The sequence below is a fragment of the Heterodontus francisci genome, chromosome 18 (genome assembly GCF_036365525.1).
Source record: "Heterodontus francisci isolate sHetFra1 chromosome 18, sHetFra1.hap1, whole genome shotgun sequence".
Lineage (NCBI taxonomy): Eukaryota > Metazoa > Chordata > Chondrichthyes > Heterodontiformes > Heterodontidae > Heterodontus > Heterodontus francisci.
The window spans coordinates 7658041-7675569 of NC_090388.1; the positions used below are offsets into that span (position 1 = coordinate 7658041).

General features: G+C 44.4%; 1 protein-coding gene across 2 annotated transcripts in view; it reads right to left on the reverse strand.

Annotated features, from left to right (window-relative positions):
- Nucleotides 1-16887, reverse strand: part of LOC137379781 (synaptotagmin-10-like) — a 96740-nt gene extending 79853 nt beyond the window's left edge. For both annotated transcript variants that reach the window (XM_068051149.1, XM_068051150.1), the window contains exon 1: nucleotides 16737-16887. In XM_068051149.1, the coding sequence (XP_067907250.1) occupies nucleotides 16737-16887 (151 nt within the window). The remainder of the gene's footprint in view (nucleotides 1-16736) is intronic.
- Between the last annotated feature and the right edge of the window lie 642 nt (nucleotides 16888-17529).

Genomic DNA, 17529 nt, shown 5'->3' on the forward strand with positions numbered 1-17529 from the left:
AGCTGGCGAAGGGAGAACAGCATGTCAATGGTGGATCTCTCTGCTCGAAAGCCACACTGTGCCTCAGGGTAGACACGCTCAGCCAGCTTCTGGAGCCTGTTTAAAGCGACTCGAGTGAAGACTTTCCCCACTATGCTGAGCAGGGAGATTCCACGGTAGTTGTTGCAGTCACCGCGGTCACCCTTGTTCTTATAGAGGGTGATGATATTGGCATCGCGCATGTCCTGTGGTACTGCCCCCTCATCCCAGCACAGGCAAAGCAGTTCGTAGAGTGCTGAAAGTATAGCAGGCTTGGTACTCTTGATTATTTCAGGGGTAATGCCGTCCTTAGCAGAGGCTTTGCTGCACACCAGGGGGTGGTCGGTGTCGCAGTCCGCACTGCGGAAGCTGTGTGTGATTTGAACGCTGTTTAAAGAGGCTCGCCTTGTGATGATGAGGTCCAGCTGGTGCCAACGACGTGATCTTGGGTGCATCCAAGAAACCTGGTGACAGGGTTTAGTGTGAAAGAACGAGTTGGTGATGCAGAGGTTGTGATAGGTACACAACTCAAGCAGTCTCTGTCCATTCTCATTCATCCTTCCAATGCCATAGCGCCCAAGGCAGGAGGGCCATGAGTCATGGTCGGCCCCAACCCTGGCATTAAAGTTCCCCAGCAGGAACAGATGTTCGGTATTGGGGATGCTACTGATGATATTATGGAGTTCCTCGTTGAACTGGTCTTTAACTTCAGGTGGGGAGCAGAGTGTTGGAGCATAGATGCTGAGTAGGTGAACTGGACCAGAGGCGGTGAACAGTCGGATGGACAGTATGCGTTCCGAGCCATTTGAAGTTGGCTCTATCATGATGAGCAAGGAGTTGCAAATATACGAAACGATATTTTGACCTTTGGAATATAAATGACTCCCACCAAATTACTAAAGGAAGAACACTCATTTGTACAGTAACCTGATATGCTATGAAAGGCAGCCCTCAAAAACAATCTAGCATCACAGTCAAGTCCAATTCTATGAACCAATTACTGATTTTTTTTTGAATACTCGTAACTAATGTTTGCTTTCAAGTGGGTCAATTATTGTTCAGCAGTAATGGAGAAGGTGTTTTGAATAATGTTTGGCAATAGTTATATCACTCTGCTTCCTAAATTATCCACTTAATCAATTAAGCAATAATTAGAAGGTTCCAATCCCTGTTGTTTATAACAGTTTATACCTGGTGCGGGGAGGGGAATGAATTAATGAAGCTTTGAGAAGGAATTTCACATGAGTGAATGTGTGACAGGCACCCAGTGATTTCCCAGCTCGGGGCCTGTTGACATAACTGGGATCAATAATAATCTAAGCCAGTGGGTGAGAAACAGGGTGAGTTCATGTTGGATGCTCATTTTACACCCCACCTGAATTCTACATCACATTGCAACAGTGACCACTCTTCAAAAAGTACTTCATTGGTAGTAAAGTACTTTGGAACATCCTGAGGTTATGAAATACGCTATATAAATGTAACTTTGTTCTTTCTTCTTCCTATTGGCTTTAACAGAGCGAGATGTAAAACAGCATCCAGCCCATTCCCAGCCCATCTCCCGTTCAGCTGGGTTAAAATTACACACAATACTATTAACCAGAAAGGGGAAGGCATATTAGATTGGGATCGATGCACTGGGCAAGTTATTGATCTTATTGTGACAGAACTGGCAATGGAGATAGACTGGAATTACTGACTGATCCAGTCGATCATAACATGAGCAAACACTGCATTCTGTAGCCACCCCAAGGAGAGCCTTGAACTCTGTAAAGAAAGAGCTTTTATTTATGTAGAGCCTTTCATGACCTCAGGAAGTCCCAAAGCACTTTACAGCCAATGAAGTACTTTTGAAGTTAGTCATCGTTGTAATGTCGGAATGCAGCAGGCAATTTGTGCACAGCAAGCTCCCACAAACAGCACTGTGAAAATGATCAGATCACTTACTTTTAGGGATGTTGGTTGAAGGGTAAATATTGGCTCGGACACCAGGGATAACTCACCTGTTCTTCTTCAAAATAATACCATGGGATCTTTTATGACCACCTAAGTATGCAGATGGGGCCTCGGTTTATTGTCTCATCCAAAAGACGGCACTTCTGGCAGAGCAGCTCTCTCTCAGCACTGCACTAGGGTGTCAGCCTAGATTTTGTGCTCAAGTCTCTGGAGTGGGACTTGAACCCACAACTTTCTGACTCAGAGGCCAGCATGCTATGGGCCATAACTGACACATAACTTATAAATCATGCAAACAAAGAGCAGCTATCAACATCCTGGGGGTTACCATTGACCAGAAACTGAACTGGAGTAGCCATATAAATACCATGGCTACAAGAGCAGGTCAGAGGCTAGGAATCCTGCGGTGAGTAACTCACCTCCCGACTCCCCAAAGCCTGTCCACCATCTACAAGGCACAAGTCAGGAGTGTGATGGAATACTCTCCACTTGCCTGGATGGGTGCAGCTCCAACAACACTCAAGAAGCTCAACACCATCCAGGACAAAGCGGCCCGCTTGATTGACACCCCATCTACAAACATTCACTCCCTCCACCATCAACGCACAGTGGCAGCAGTGTGGACCATCTACAAGATGCACTGCAGCAAGACACCATGGCTCCTTAGACAGCACCTTCCAAACCCACGACCTCTACCGACTAGAAGGACAAGGGCAGCAGATGCATGGGAACACCACCCTCTGCAGGTTCCCCTCCAAGTCACACACCATTCTGACTTGGAACTATAGCACCGTTCCTTCACTGTCGCTGGGTCAAAATCCTGGAACTCCCTTCCTAACAGCACTGTGGGTGTACCTACCTCACATGGACTGCAGCGGTTCAAGAAGGCAGCTCACCACCACCTTCTCAAGGGCAATTAGGGATAGGCAATAAATGCTGGCCTGGCCAGTGACGCCTACATCCCCATAACAAATTTAAAAAAATTGACAGCTTATTATTGGGTTTTATTATTCACAATTACTTAATAACATACAGACTCTAATCACTCCTTCCCAAAAATAAAAATCAGCCTGTGTGTTATACAGTAATATTGGTCAACTCCTATGGTTTTATTCACAGGGAGAGTTGGGGGTAGTGGGAGTTATTTTGGATCACTCAGTGAGCCAACACAGGCAGAGAAGACCAAATGGCCTCTTTCTGTGCCATAACCTTCTCTGACTCTTAATACAGTTTCATAGCTATTAGCCAATCAGCTAAACCCCTACAGTTTTAGGTATCATTAAGTACTTGAGGTTCTTATTGTATCTGAGGTGTAACAGTATACTGCCCTGTAAATCAAACAGTCACAGTCAATGTTTGCTTTATTATTTTCTTAAGCTTACGTTTATAACATGGCTTTGCACCTGACCCCTACTTACTCCAGCCGTCATGTCACAAAACTGTTCTCAAATGTGATGTCAATTCACAGAATCATATTTAGTGTTTCAAATCAAACACACATTTACAGTTTCAATTGCAAATTTGCTCAGTTATGATAAACCACAGTAAGTGCAAGGCCCATCAGAATCCTCCAATAATCTTTCAGGACTAATGGTTTAATAATTGATAGACCTATCAGAGCTTCCAAATGATAAAATTGCACTGTTCCATAATTTAACGTTATGACTAAGGGAGTGAGCAGAGAGGTTGAGGGGAATGTTTGTACATGAAGAGTTGTTGGAGTGCAGATTACATTGTCACAGTGAGTGGTTGAGACAGCAACCACTACATCTTTTAAAGGAAATGTGAATAAATATTTGTAGGAGATGCAGAACAAGAAGGAGGAAGCAGTGAGGCGGCAGAGGTCACGGGTTTGGAAGATGCTATCTAAGGAGCCTTGGTGCGTTGCTGCAGTGCATCTTGTAGATGGTACACACTGCTGCCACTGTACGTCAATGGTAGAGGGAGTGAATGTTTGTGGATGGGGTGCCAATCAAGTGGATTAGTTTAGCATTGCTCCTGGTTTAGCAAACCTGGTGCAGACCCGATGGGCCAAATGGCCTCCCGCGAGCTATGCATTTCCATGGTTCCAAATAAATAACTCTATGTGGGATACAATCAGAGCACCACAAAGCACAGAAAGAGGCCATTCAGCCCACCTTGTCTGTGATAGGTCAGTATTAAAATCACATAATATGCAGAACATCAGTGAACACACATCCCCACTAAGCTCGAGTGCAGTATAACATGGCAGAGTGGGTGCTACTGCCTCATGTTCCTGTGAGTTAAACAGTGGCGTAGTCTTATCCAAAGTCAAAATACTGCAGATGCTGAAAATCTGAAATAAAAGCAGAAAATGCTGGAAATACTCAGCGGGTCTGGTAGCATCTGCCGAGAGAGAAACAGAATTAACCTTTCAGGTCGATGAACTTTCATAAGAACGCCACAATCTTATCCCCTGAAATAAATTTAGAACGAAAGAATATTGGGCAGAGATTGGATCTCAAAACAGGTTAAATGAAGGACAATTTTGGACATCAACGTACTGTGACCAGAAGGTGTGAAAGGCGTCTGGTCCCATATTGGGCCATTTGTCACGCCTCACTGGTAGACACTTAAGGCAGGGGTTAGGCCCTTTACACATGTAAATGCGTGACCTGTTTTAGGTCCCTTCCGAGTCATAGAATCGTGCAGCACAGAAGGAGGCCATTTGGTCCATCATGTCTGTGCTGGCTCTTTGTAAGAGCTATCCAAATTAGTCCCGCTCCCCTGCTCTTCCCCCATAGCCCTGCAATTTTCTTACCCTTGTATTTTGAATGTTGAATTTGCTTCCACCATCCCTTCAGGCAGTGCATTTCAGATCACAACAACTCGCTGCACTAAAAAAAAAACCTCATCTCCCCTCTGACTCATTTGGTAATTATCTTCAATCTGTGTCCTATGGTTACTGAACCTTCTGCCACTGGAAACAGTTTTTCCTTATTTACTCTAACAAAGCCATTCACAATTTTTCACACCGCTATTGTCTCTCCTATAACCTTCCCTCTTCTGAAGAGATCAATACCAGCTTCTCCAGTATCCAAGTAACTTAATCCCTGGTACCATTCGAGTAAATCTTCTCTGCACCTTCTCCAAGGCCCTGACATCCTTCTGACTAGTTCCATTTCCAGTGGACAATCATCCACCTCCCCTCCAGGTGCCCGGACTTGCTAAGGAACCTTAAAGAATTCAATGCACGCCCAAGAGAAACTGGACATTTCACAGAAGAGCAGAGCAAACTACTTCCTCCGGTGGGGGGGGGAATCATGAACTAGGAGGCATTACCTTAAAATGAGAGCTAGGCCATACAGGGGTGATGACAGGAAGCACATCGTCGCACAACGGGGAGTGGAAACATGGAACACCCTCCCCACTAAAACTGTTGAGGCTGGGGGTCAATTGAACATTTCAAAAGTGAGATGGATAGATTTTTAATGGGCAAGGGGGTTAAGGGTTACGGAACCAAGGCGGGTAGATGGAATTAAGATACAGATCAGCCATTATCTCATTAAATGCTCAAGGGGCTGAATGGCCTACTCCTGTACTCGAGTTGCATATGTTTGTGAAGTAAATATACCAGTGTGAAATGCCTGTATTGTGTTTGAAGCGTGTCCTACTGAAACAAGTGCATGAGGCTAAAACATGTCACCCTAGCCACACTTGTGGCTTAGTCAGCACTTTCTGTTGGATAACACTGATCTAGACTAGTCAGACAGATATACCTGGGGCTGGACCTGAATATGCACAACCTGGGCCTCATTCAGTTCATCACATATCATACTGTGTGTTGTCTGGGATTTGCTGAATACCCGCACTCTGTCTTATTCCTCAAATTTTGATTAGATTAGTTTGTAAATAAATTTAACCTTAGAGTCACAGAACCTTACAGCATAGAAGTAGGCCATTCAAACTCGTCATGCCTGTGCTGGCTCGGAGGAAGAGCCGACCCTGAAATTGATGGAATATTTTACAGTATATTTATTTGACAGGACCAAGAAAAATAAGAAAAGCCCCAATCTCAAAGTCTAATTCCACGAAACATAAAACAAAAACAAAAAATCAGATACCATAACCTAGTGTCTGACTATATTGAAGATAGCTTAGGGCTTAGGGATGTCACATTTGAATTTTAATTCACCAACAGCTGTGTTAGACACGGAACTGAAACAAATGCCTGCACATTGATCGAACCCTCGGTTTCAGCATAATGACCGAGACGCGAGGGGAGTCTGCGGTTCTGGGCACAAAACTGAAAAGTACCACAGGGTGGTCAGTTCGGGCTCGTGGAGCCTCGTTACCATAACATTTTAATTTGGATCAGTCCTAACATCTGAATGCCCAGCATTCCCACATCACATTCAAGCCCAACAATCCTCTCAACATAGAACCATAGAAAAGTTACTGCACAGAAGGAGGCCATTCAGCTCATTGTGTCTGTGCTGGCTAAAATAAAACTAGCCGCCCAATCTGATCCCACCTTCCAGCACCTGGGCCATAGCCTTGCAGGTTACAGCACCTCAGCTGCATGTCCAGGTACCTTTTAAAAGAGTTGAGGGTTTCTGCCTCCACCACCATTCCTGGCAGTGAATTCCAGACACCCAACACCCTCTGGGTGAAAAAGTTTTCTTCATGTCCCCTCTAATCCGTCTACCAATCACCTTAAATCTGTAGCTCCTGGTAATTGACCTCTCTGCTAGGGGAAACAGGTCCTTCCTGTCTACTCTATCTAGGCCCCTCAATTTTGTACACCTCAATTAAGCCTCCTCTAAGAAAAAAAACCCTAGCCAATCCAATCTTTCCTCATTGCTGCAACTTTCGAGCCCTACCAACATTCTCGTAAATCTCCTCTGTACTCTCTCCACAGCAATTATGTCCTTCTTATAATGTGGTGACCAGAACTGTACGCAATACTTGAGCTGCGGCCTAACCGGCATTTTATACAGTTCCAGCATTACATCGCTGCTTTTGAATTCTGTACCTCGGCCAATAAAGGAAAGCATTCCATATGCCTTCTTCACCACTCTATCTACCTGTCCTGCCACCTTCAGGGACCTGTGGACATGCACTCCAAGGTCTCTCACTTCTTCTACTCATCTCAATATCCTCCTGTTTATTGTATATTTCCTCGCTTTGTTTGCCCTCCCCAAATGCATTACCTTACACTTCTCTGGATTGAATTCCATTTGCCACTTTTCTGCGCACTTAACCAAACCATTGATATCATTCTGGAGTCTACAGCTATCAACTACATGGCCAATTTTTGTATTATCTGCAAATTTCCCAATCATGCCTCCCACATTTAAGTCCAAATCATTAATATATACCACAAACAGCAAGGGACCCAACACTGAGCCCTGTGGAACACCACTGGAAACCGCACTCCATTCGCAAAAACATCCGTTGACTACTACCGTTCGTTTCCTGTTACTGAGCCAATTCTGGATCCAACTCGCCACATTCCCCTGTATCCCATGGGCTTTTATTTTACTGACTAGTCTTCCATGTGGGACCTTGTCAAATGCCTTACTAAAATCCATGTAGACCACATCCACTGCATTACTCTCATTAATCCTCTTTGTTACTTCCTCAAAAAATTCAATTAAGTTAGTAAGACACGACCTACCCTTAACAAATCCATGCTGACTATCCGTGATTAATCCGTGCCTTTCTAAGTGGCGGTTTATCCTGTCTCAGAATTGATTCTAATAATTTACCCACCACCGAGGTCAGACTGACCAGCCTCTAATTATTTGGCCTATCCCTCACATCCTTTTTAAACAATGGTACAATGTTTGCAGACCTCCAATCCTCTAGTACCTCGCCTGTATCTAGTGAGGATGAGAAGATGATCCTCAGAGCATCCACTATTTCCTCCCTGGCTTCCTTTAACAACCTGGGATACAATCCATCCAGCCCTGGTTATTTATCCACTTTCAAGAATGTCAGACCCTCTAGTACTTCCTCTCTCATTACGCTTATCGTATCTAATATTTCATGCTCCTCCTCTTTTACTACAATATCTGCATCATCCCTATCTTTTGTGAAGACAGAGACTAAAAACTCATTAAGAACGCTGCCCACATAAGTTCCCTTGTACATCTCTGATAGGCCCTACCCTTTCCCTAGTTATCCTCTTGCTCTTACTGTGCTGATAAAACATCTTTGGGTTTTCCTTGATTTTACCCGCCAATAATTTGTCATGACCTCTCTTTGCTTTGCTAACTTCACCCCTGCACTTTCTATACTCCTCTAGGCTTTCTAAAGTATTAAGTTTTTTGTGACCATTATAAGCTTTCTTTTTCTGCTTTAGATAACCAGGGGGCTCTAAATTTGGCCATACACCCTTTTTCTTTGTGGGAACATGGCCACACTGTGCCTATAAAATCTCGAACATACAAATTAGGAGCAGGAGTATGCCGCTCGGCCCCTCTAGCCTGCTCCGCCATTCAATAAGTTCATGGCTGAACTGATTACTCCACATTTCCACCTACCCCGATAACCTTCCACCCCCTTGTTTATCAAGAATCTATCTACCTCTACCTTAAAAATATTCAAAGACTCTGCTTCCACTGCCTTTTGAAGAAGTAAGTTCCAAAGATTCACAACCCTCAGAAAAAAATTCTCCTCATCTCAGTCTTAAATGGGCGACCCCTTATTTTTAAACAGTGACCCCTAATTCGAGATTCTTCCACAAGAGGAAACATCCTTTCCACATCCACCCTGTCAAGACCCGTCAGGATCTTATATGTTTCAATCAAGTCACCTCTTACTCTTCTAAATTCCAGCAGATACAAGCCTAGCCTGTCCAATCTTTCCTCATAAGACAGCTCACCCATTCCAGGTATTACTCTAGTAAACCTCCTCTGTACTGCCTCCAATGCATCCTTCCTTAAATAAGGAGACTAGTACTGTACACAGTACTCCAGATGTGGTCTCACCAATGCCCTGTACAGCTGAAGCATAACCTCCCTACTTTTGTATTCAATTCCCCTCGCGATAAACGATAACATTCTATTAGCTTTCCTAAATACGTGCTGTACCTGCATACTAACCTTTTGCGATTCATGCACTAGGACACCCAGATCCCTCTGCATCTCAGAGCTCTGCAATCTCTCATTCAGATAATATGCTTCTTTTTTATTCTTCCTGCCAAAGTGGACAATTTCACACTTTCCCACATTATACTCCATTTGCCAGGTCTTTGCCCACTCACTTAACCTATCTATATCCCTTTGTAGCCTCCTTATGTCCTCTTCACAAGTTACTTTCCTACCTATCTTTGTGTCATCAGCAAATTTAGCAACCATACCTTTGGTCCCTTCATCTAAGTAGTTTATATAAATTGTAAAAAGTTGAGGCCCCAGCACAGATCCCTATGGCACACCACTCATTACATCTTGCCAACCAGAAAATGACCCATTTATGCCTACTGTCTGTTTCCTGTTAGCCAATCTTCTATCCATGCCAATATGATTCCCCCTACATCATGAGCTTTTATTTTCTGCAATAACCTTTGATGTGGCACCTTATCAAATGTGTTCTGGAAATCTAAGTACAATACATCCACCGATTCCCCTTTATCCATAGCACATGTAACTCCCTCAAAGAACTCCAATAAATTGGTTAAACATGATTTCCCTTTCACAAATCCATGTTGACTCTGCCTGATTACCTTGAATTTTTCTAAATGCCCTGCTATAACATCTTTCATAATAGCTTCTAACATTTTCCGTAAGACAGGTGTTAAGCTAACTGCCTGTAGTTTCCTGCTTTCTGTCTCCCTCCCTTTTTGAATAAAGGAGTTACATTCGCTATTTTCCAATCTAAAGGAACCTTTCCCAAATCTAGGGAATTTTGGAAAAGTAAACCTAACACATCAACTATCTCACTCGCCACTTCTTTGAATACCCTAGGATGAAGTCCATCGGGACCTGGGGACTTGTCAGCCCGCAGCTCCAACAATTTATTCAGTACCACTTCCCCAGGTGATTGTAACTTTCTTGAGTTCCTCCCTCCTTTCCATTTCCTGACTTACTGCTAATACTGGGATGGTACTTGTATCCTCAATAGCGAAGACCGATGCAAAATATCTGTTCAATTCATCTGCCACCTCCTTATTATCCATTATTAATTCCCCAGACTCACTTTTTATAGGACCAATGCTCACTTTGTTAACTCTTTTCTTTTTAAAATATCTATAGAAACTCTGACTGTCTTTATATTCCTAGCTATCTTTCTCTTGTACTCTAATTTTTACCTTCCTTATCAATCTTTTAGCCATTCTTTGCTGTTTTTTATATTCTGTCCAATCTTCTGACCTGCCTCCCATCTTTGTGCAATTATAGGCTTTTTCTTTAAGTTTGATACTATCTTTAACTGTTTTAGTTAACCATGGGTGGTGAGTCATACCCTTGGAATTTTTCTTTCTTGTTGAAATGTATCTATTCTGTGTATTCTGAAATATCCCCTTAAATGACTGCCACTGCATCTTTGTTGACCTATCCCTTAACTTGATTTGTCAGTTCACTTTAGCTAACTCTGCTCTCATGCCCTCATAATTGCCCTTATTTAACTTTAAAATACTAGTCTTGGACCCACTCTTCTCTCCCTCAAACTGAATGTAAAATTCCATCATATTATGAACGCTGCTACCTAGGGTGCCTTGAGCATGAGGTCATAAATTATTCCTATCTTGTTGCACAATACCGGGTCTAGTATAGCCTGCTCTCTGGTTGGCTCCAGAACATATTGTTCCAAGAAATTATCCCTAAAACATTCTATGTACTCCTCATCTAGGCTACCTCTGCCCATCTGATTTTTCCAGTCTATATGTAGGTTAAAATTCCCCATAATTATCACTGTACCTTTCTGACAAGCTGCCATTATTTCTTCCTTTATACCCCGTCCTACAGTGTGGTTAATGTTAGGTAGCCAGTACACCATTCCCACAAGTGACTTCTTGCCTTTATGATTTTTCATCTCTACCCAAACTGCTTCTACATCCTGGTCTCCTGAACTTAGGTCATCCCTCTCTATTGCGCTAATACCATAATTAATTAACAGAGTACCCCTCCACCTTTTCCTAGCTTCCTGTCCTTCCTAAATGCCATGTATCCTTCAATATTCGCGTCCCAATTTATGTCGTCCTGCAGCCATATCTCTGTAATGGCTATCAGATTGTACTTAATTACTTCTATTTGTGCTCTCAATTCATCTGTTTTGTTTCGAATGCTACGTGCATTCCGATACAGCGCCTTTAGTTGTGTCCTTTTATTATTTTTGTAACCTCCAGCCTTATCTATTGATTTACTCTTAGATTTTTACACTCTGTCCCTTCCTGTCACAGTCTGTTTATTATTTCCCATTTTAATACCTTTCTCTCTTGCCTTGTCTCTACTCCTTGATTTACCATATCTTCCCAAATTTGATCACTTGCCCCCACTACTCAGTTTAAAACCGTCTCTACTTCTCTAGTTATGCGGCTTGCTAGAACACAGGCCCCAGCACGGTTCAGGTGTAGACCGTCCAAACGGTATAGCCACCACTATCCCCAGTACAGGTGCCAGTGCCCCACGAACCTGAACCCACTTCTACCACACCAGTCTTTGAGCCACGCATTCATTTCTCTAATCTTATTTGCCCGATGCCAATTTGCACGTGGCTCAGGTAATAATCCAGAGATTATTACCTTTGAGGTTCTGCTTCTTAATTCGGTGCCTAGTTCCTCATACTGACTTTGCAGAACCTCTTTCCTTGTCCTGCCTATGTCGTTGTTACCTACATGGACCACGATGACTGGATCTTCTCCCTCCCACTGTAAGTTTCTCTCCAGTCCTGAGCAGATATCTTGAACCCTGGTACCGGACAGGCAACACAGCCAACTGGACTCTCACTCTTTGCTGCAGAGAACAGTGTCGATCCCCCAAACTATACTGTCCCCTACTACCACTACATTCCTTTTTTCTCCCTCCGCTTCAATGGCTTCCTGTACCATGGTGCCATGGTCAGGTTGCTCATCCACCCTGCAGCCCCCACTCTCATCCAAACAAGCTGAAAGAACCTCAAACCTGTTGGCCAATCGCAAGGGCTGAGGCTCCTCCACTCCTGTCCTCCGGGTTCCCTTACCTGCCTCAGCTGCAGCCACACTCTGCTGTCCCTGACCATTGACCAAATCAGAAGACCCTATCCTAAGTGGTGTGACTGCCTCCTGGTACAAAATGTCGAGGTAACTTCCCCCTCCCTGATGTGTCGCAGTGTCTGCAGCTCGGACTCCAGTTCAATGACTCTGAGCCGAAGCTCTTTGAACTGCAGACGTGTTCACCCTGGATCATAAGGGCATCCAGGAGCTCCCACATGCTGCAGCTGTGACACATCACCTGTCCTGCCATCCTTAATGTGTTTTAATTGACTACTTAATTATTTTATTCAATTATTTATTTTATTTTCCTTTTTTAAAATATATTTTATTAAGCTTACCACTAGTTCCTTTACTATTTTATACGTTAGGATTAGAATGGATCTTAATCACTTACCAGTTACTCACCAAACGGGTAGCTTCTTCCCTGCTCGCTTTTGAATATTTCCCACTGGTTTATTACTGATTTTCCTTCAAGTAGCTGTATCCAGCCCACTTTCACCAGATCACCTCTCAGCTTGATAAATTCAGCCTTCCCCCAAATTAAAAAATTTACTCCTGTTTTATCTTTGTCCTGTTCCATGATTATGCTGAAACTAACTGTATTATGGTCACTATCTCCAAAATGGTCACCCATTGTTACTTCATCCACTTGCCCAGGTTCATTTCCAAAGACTATATCTAGAATTGCACCCCTTCTCGCTGGGCTTATTATGTGCTGGCTTAAAAAGTTCTCTTGAATGCAGTTCAAGAATTTTGTGCCGTCTGTGCCCTTCACACTGTTTGTATCCCAGTTGATGTTAGGGCAGTTGAAATCCCCAACTATTATTGCCCTATTGTTTTTGCACTCAGAAATTTGCCTACATATTTGTTCTTCTATCTCCCTCTCACTATTTGGAGGTCTATAATACACTTCTAGTAGTGTGGCTGTCCCTTTTATATATTATTTTTTAAACATAAGTGATGGCAGTCTTTGGCCTGGAATAAAGAAGGGCTTTGGGTGCATTGAGTGTAAGAGCTGCCACCTGCCAGGGTAAGACTCATCAGAACATTTTTTGTGAGGTTTCCGTGAAATATTTTAAAGCATCTTCGTGAATTGATTTTTGAAATGCCTGTTGAAGTGTTGCATGTTTGCAGTTCTCAGCCAGATTGTATTTGTGACGTATCTACATAATGTCCATGTTACATGTGAGAAAGATTTCAATTACTCCCTTGAATGACTTCATAAGGAAAATAAACCAAGGATGCCTCCAGTCAATGGTCACTCCCAATGCTACCTGTTGACTTATCCAAAGCATTGTCTGCATGAGTGAGCATCATTTGAAAGAGTATTAAAATTGCAATAAACCATTGAATGTGATCAAATTAATTCTGAATAAAATAACTTCTGAATTTACCTCAACTTTGACTTCTTGGAAGAACCTTCGACAAATGTGACATTGATAAACTATTTCCACAGTAAAGTCACACAGTGGAATCTAGTCTCTCTTTCACGCAGTTATTAAACTCCACTCTCCTTCTCCATTCTGGAACTAAAGTGGATTACAATGTAGAAGTTTAATGAGATTTACAGTCAGAGCTCTTCATTCACTGCTAACCCTAAAGTTAAGCCATGGTTGAGTGGGTAGTATTCTGACCTCCAAGATCATGGATTTAAATCCCAGAGACTTCAGTCCATAATCCAGGTTGACACTCCAGTGCAGTTTTGAGGCAGTGCTGCACTGTCAGAGGTGCCATCTTTGGGACGTTAAATTGAGGCCCTGGCTGCCCTCTGGAATGGATGTAAAAGATTCTGTGGCACTATTTGAAAAAAAAAAAGAGGGTAGGGGAGTTAACCCCAGTGTTTACCTCTCAATCAACATCATTGAAGCAGGTTATCCGGTCATTATCTCATTGCTGTTTGTGGGATCTTGCTGTGCACAATGTGGCTGCCATGTTTTCTACATTACAACAGTGACAACACTTCAAAAAGTACTTCACTGGCTGTGAAATGCTTTGCAGCTTCTTGAAGATGAGGATGTTGCAAATTTACATTCGGGTCAATGCTGGTGTCTGTGAGCTGCAAGGTGCTATAGCATTGAATCATTAGAATCATAAATGCAACTTCTTTGTTTCTGAAGGCTGGCTATTTCAAATAACTCGAGGGTTTCTAGACTTTATAAATGTATTCTGTTATCACTCTGCAGCACCATAAGTAACACTGCAGAAATTAAATGCACCTGGATGATACAGTATTGAAGGATTCTGAAACCATTGAAATAAGCAGCTTCATTAGAAAATGACTGGAAATGGTAACTATACTCAACTTTGGATCAATTTATTGAATAACTAAGCTTCCAATTTTAGATTACGTTTGTGTCCTACTAAAGTGTGTTTTTGATATATTTAAGACAAAATGAAAAATGAAACAAAAATCGAAAATGATTATTAATACTTTATCAACAATGCTGGTCGGCCTCTCAGTTGATGGATTTTTTCAGGGAGGGTGACTGAGATGTTTTGACAATATTTTCGTGAATACCAGAAACATCAGAGAAATAGATGAACTTCAGAGCAATAAAGTTCAGAGAGTACTGAGAGAGAGATAGAGATATGTTCAGAGGAAGAGATGAAAGAGAGATAAACTTCAGAGAGAAAGAGTGAGAGATCAGAGATAGTGGAATAAAGATCCATGCCAACACTTGTAGCTAAAACATGAATGGAAATTCTCCCCGACTGCTTTGTGAATGGGTAGGAGACAGAGAGCTGGCGGGAATTGGGAAGAGGCTGGGAGGCAGTGGGTGGGTTGGGGGAGCTGGGAATTCCAGGATAGGTCCATGAACAGTTGGCCAGGGAAGAGCCAGTGTTTCCTGCTGAACATAATAAATGTGCCTGCAATCCAGTGTAGGAATTCAATGCAAACTCACCCCAGTAATATATAATTCAGGTTTTCATTCAACAATCACCAGTACTTGGTATATTTGGTGCATTTTATATTAAAAATACTTTGTATAACCCACACTTCTATAAAAGCATTACACAGATCTTAAATATTCCTACATCCAGTTCTGTAAATGTATTTCAATTATTAATTCACCCTCACTTACAAGCCCAAAGCCCAGAGCAACATTCCCATCCCTTCCAGCAGTTTCTCTGCTCTGAATATTCAGCTTAGAACCGACATTTCAAGAGATGGATACAGAGCTGGAGTTTGCTACAAATCCTGTGACCTTTCCCACTCTACCACACCAAGCAACAAGTGCCCTGCTCCTGTACACTCTACTAGCTCTCTTTCTCCTCCCTCATCATTTGTTTCTGAGGTGCAAATTCTCATTTTTACTTTCCTTTCTCTCCCTCTCCTCATTCTCTGCTCACCTCTCCCCTTTCCCTCTCTCCTTCTCACCTTTCTCTGTTCCCTCGCCTCTCTCTCTTACTCTCCCCCTGCCCACACTCTCTCCTCTCTGCCAGCCTTTCCCTCCCCTTTCCAACACTCTCCCCTATCCCACACTCACTCCCAGTCACCCTGCCACCCCCTTCAACACTCTCTATCCCCTCTCCCTCCCCCTCCTTCAACACTATCCCCTCTCCCTCCCCCTCCCTCAACACTCTCTATCCCCTCTCCTCATTCCCCTCTCCCTCCCTCAACACTCTCTATCCCCTCTCCCTCCCTCTCAACACTATCCCCTCATTCCCCTCTCCCTCCCTCTCAACACTCTCCCCTCTCCACTCTCTATCCCCTCTCCCTCCCCCTCAACACTCTCTATCCCCTCCCTCCCTCTCAACACTCTCTCTCCCCTCTCCTCATTCCCCTCTCCCTCCCTCTCAACACTCTCTGTCCCCCCTCCCCATTCCCTCCATCTCAACACTCTCTGTCCCCCCTCCCCATTCCCCTCTCCCTCCCTCTCAACACTCTCTATCCCCTCTCCTCATTCCCCTCTCCCTCCCTCTCAACACTCTCTGTCCCCCCTCCCCATTCCCTCCATCTCAACACTCTCTGTCCCCCCTCCCCATTCCCCTCTCCCTCCCAACACTCTCTATCCCCTCTCCTCATTCCCCTCTCCCTCCCTCTCAACACTCTCTGTCCCCCCTCCCCATTCCCTCCCTCTCAACACTCTCTGTCCCCCCTCCCCATTCCCCTCTCCCTCCCTCTCAACACTCTCTATCCCCTCTCCTCATTCCCCTCTCCCTCCCTCTCAACACTCTCTATCCCCTCTCCTCATTCCCCTCTCCCTCCCTCTCAAAATTCTCTGTCCCCCCCTCCCCATTCCCTCCCTCTCAAAACTCTGTCCCCCCCTCCCCATTCCCTCCCTCTCAACACTCTCTGTTCCCCCTCCCCATTCCCCTCTCCCTCCCTCTCAACACTCTCTGTCCCCCCTCCCCATTCCCTCCCTCTCAACACTCTCTGTCCCCCCTCCCCATTCCCCTCTCCCTCCCTCTCAACACTCTCTATCCCCTCTCCTCATTCCCCTCTCCCTCCCTCTCAACACTCTCTATCCCCTCTCCTCATTCCCCTCTCCCTCCCTCTCAAAACTCTCTGCCCCCCCCCCTCCCCATTCCCTCCCTCTCAACACTCTCTGTTCCCCCTCCCCATTCCCCTCTCCCTCCCTCTCACACTCTCTGCCCCTTTTACCTGCTCTGCTGATGCCAGTTTTCCTGCGCTCTCCGCTGAAGATGAATTCGTAACATTTCTTCTGTTCGACCAGCCCCCTGAAGCACAGCTCGGTGACAATGTGCAGCGCCTTCTCGCACAGGCTGATCCCGTCCTGCTTGTGGTCGTTCATCTCTGCTCAGCCATCCTCGCCGAGCCTCCAGCGGGCTCCCTGCCTCCCTCCTGCGCCGGAGCTGCGCCAAGGAGCCGCCGAGCGCTGGCTCCAGTCCGGGGCTCGGCTGCTGGATTGAGGGCGGCGCCGTTCCCTGCGCTCTCTGCTCTTCACTCAATACACACTGTCCCTGTCTGCAGTCACACAGGTAAAGCACAGAGGGATAGCTCCAGCCCGCAGCTCCCAGCACCAGCTATTAAACCACAGTGTGCATCACATCACATCACAACACAGGATCCGCTAAAAGCCACAGTCAGACTTTGACATTAACCCAGGCAACAGACACTGGGGCACAAGTTCCAGCTCCAAGTAAAATTAATTTCATCAACGCTGCAAACTACAGCTGCTAATTGCAACCTGTCTGATTTTCTCTTTATCTGTCAGCTTGGCTCAGTCGGTAGGACTCCCTTAGCCTCAGAGCTTTTGGGGTTCAAACCCCACTCCATCCCAGCGCTACACTGTACCTCCTCTAGATAAAACCAGGCGATAGCTACCTAAAGAAGGAACTTGCATTTATATAGCGTCTTTTACATCCTCAAGACGTCCCAAAGGATTTCACAGCCAATGGATGCTTTTGAAGTGTAGTCACTGTTGTAATGTCGG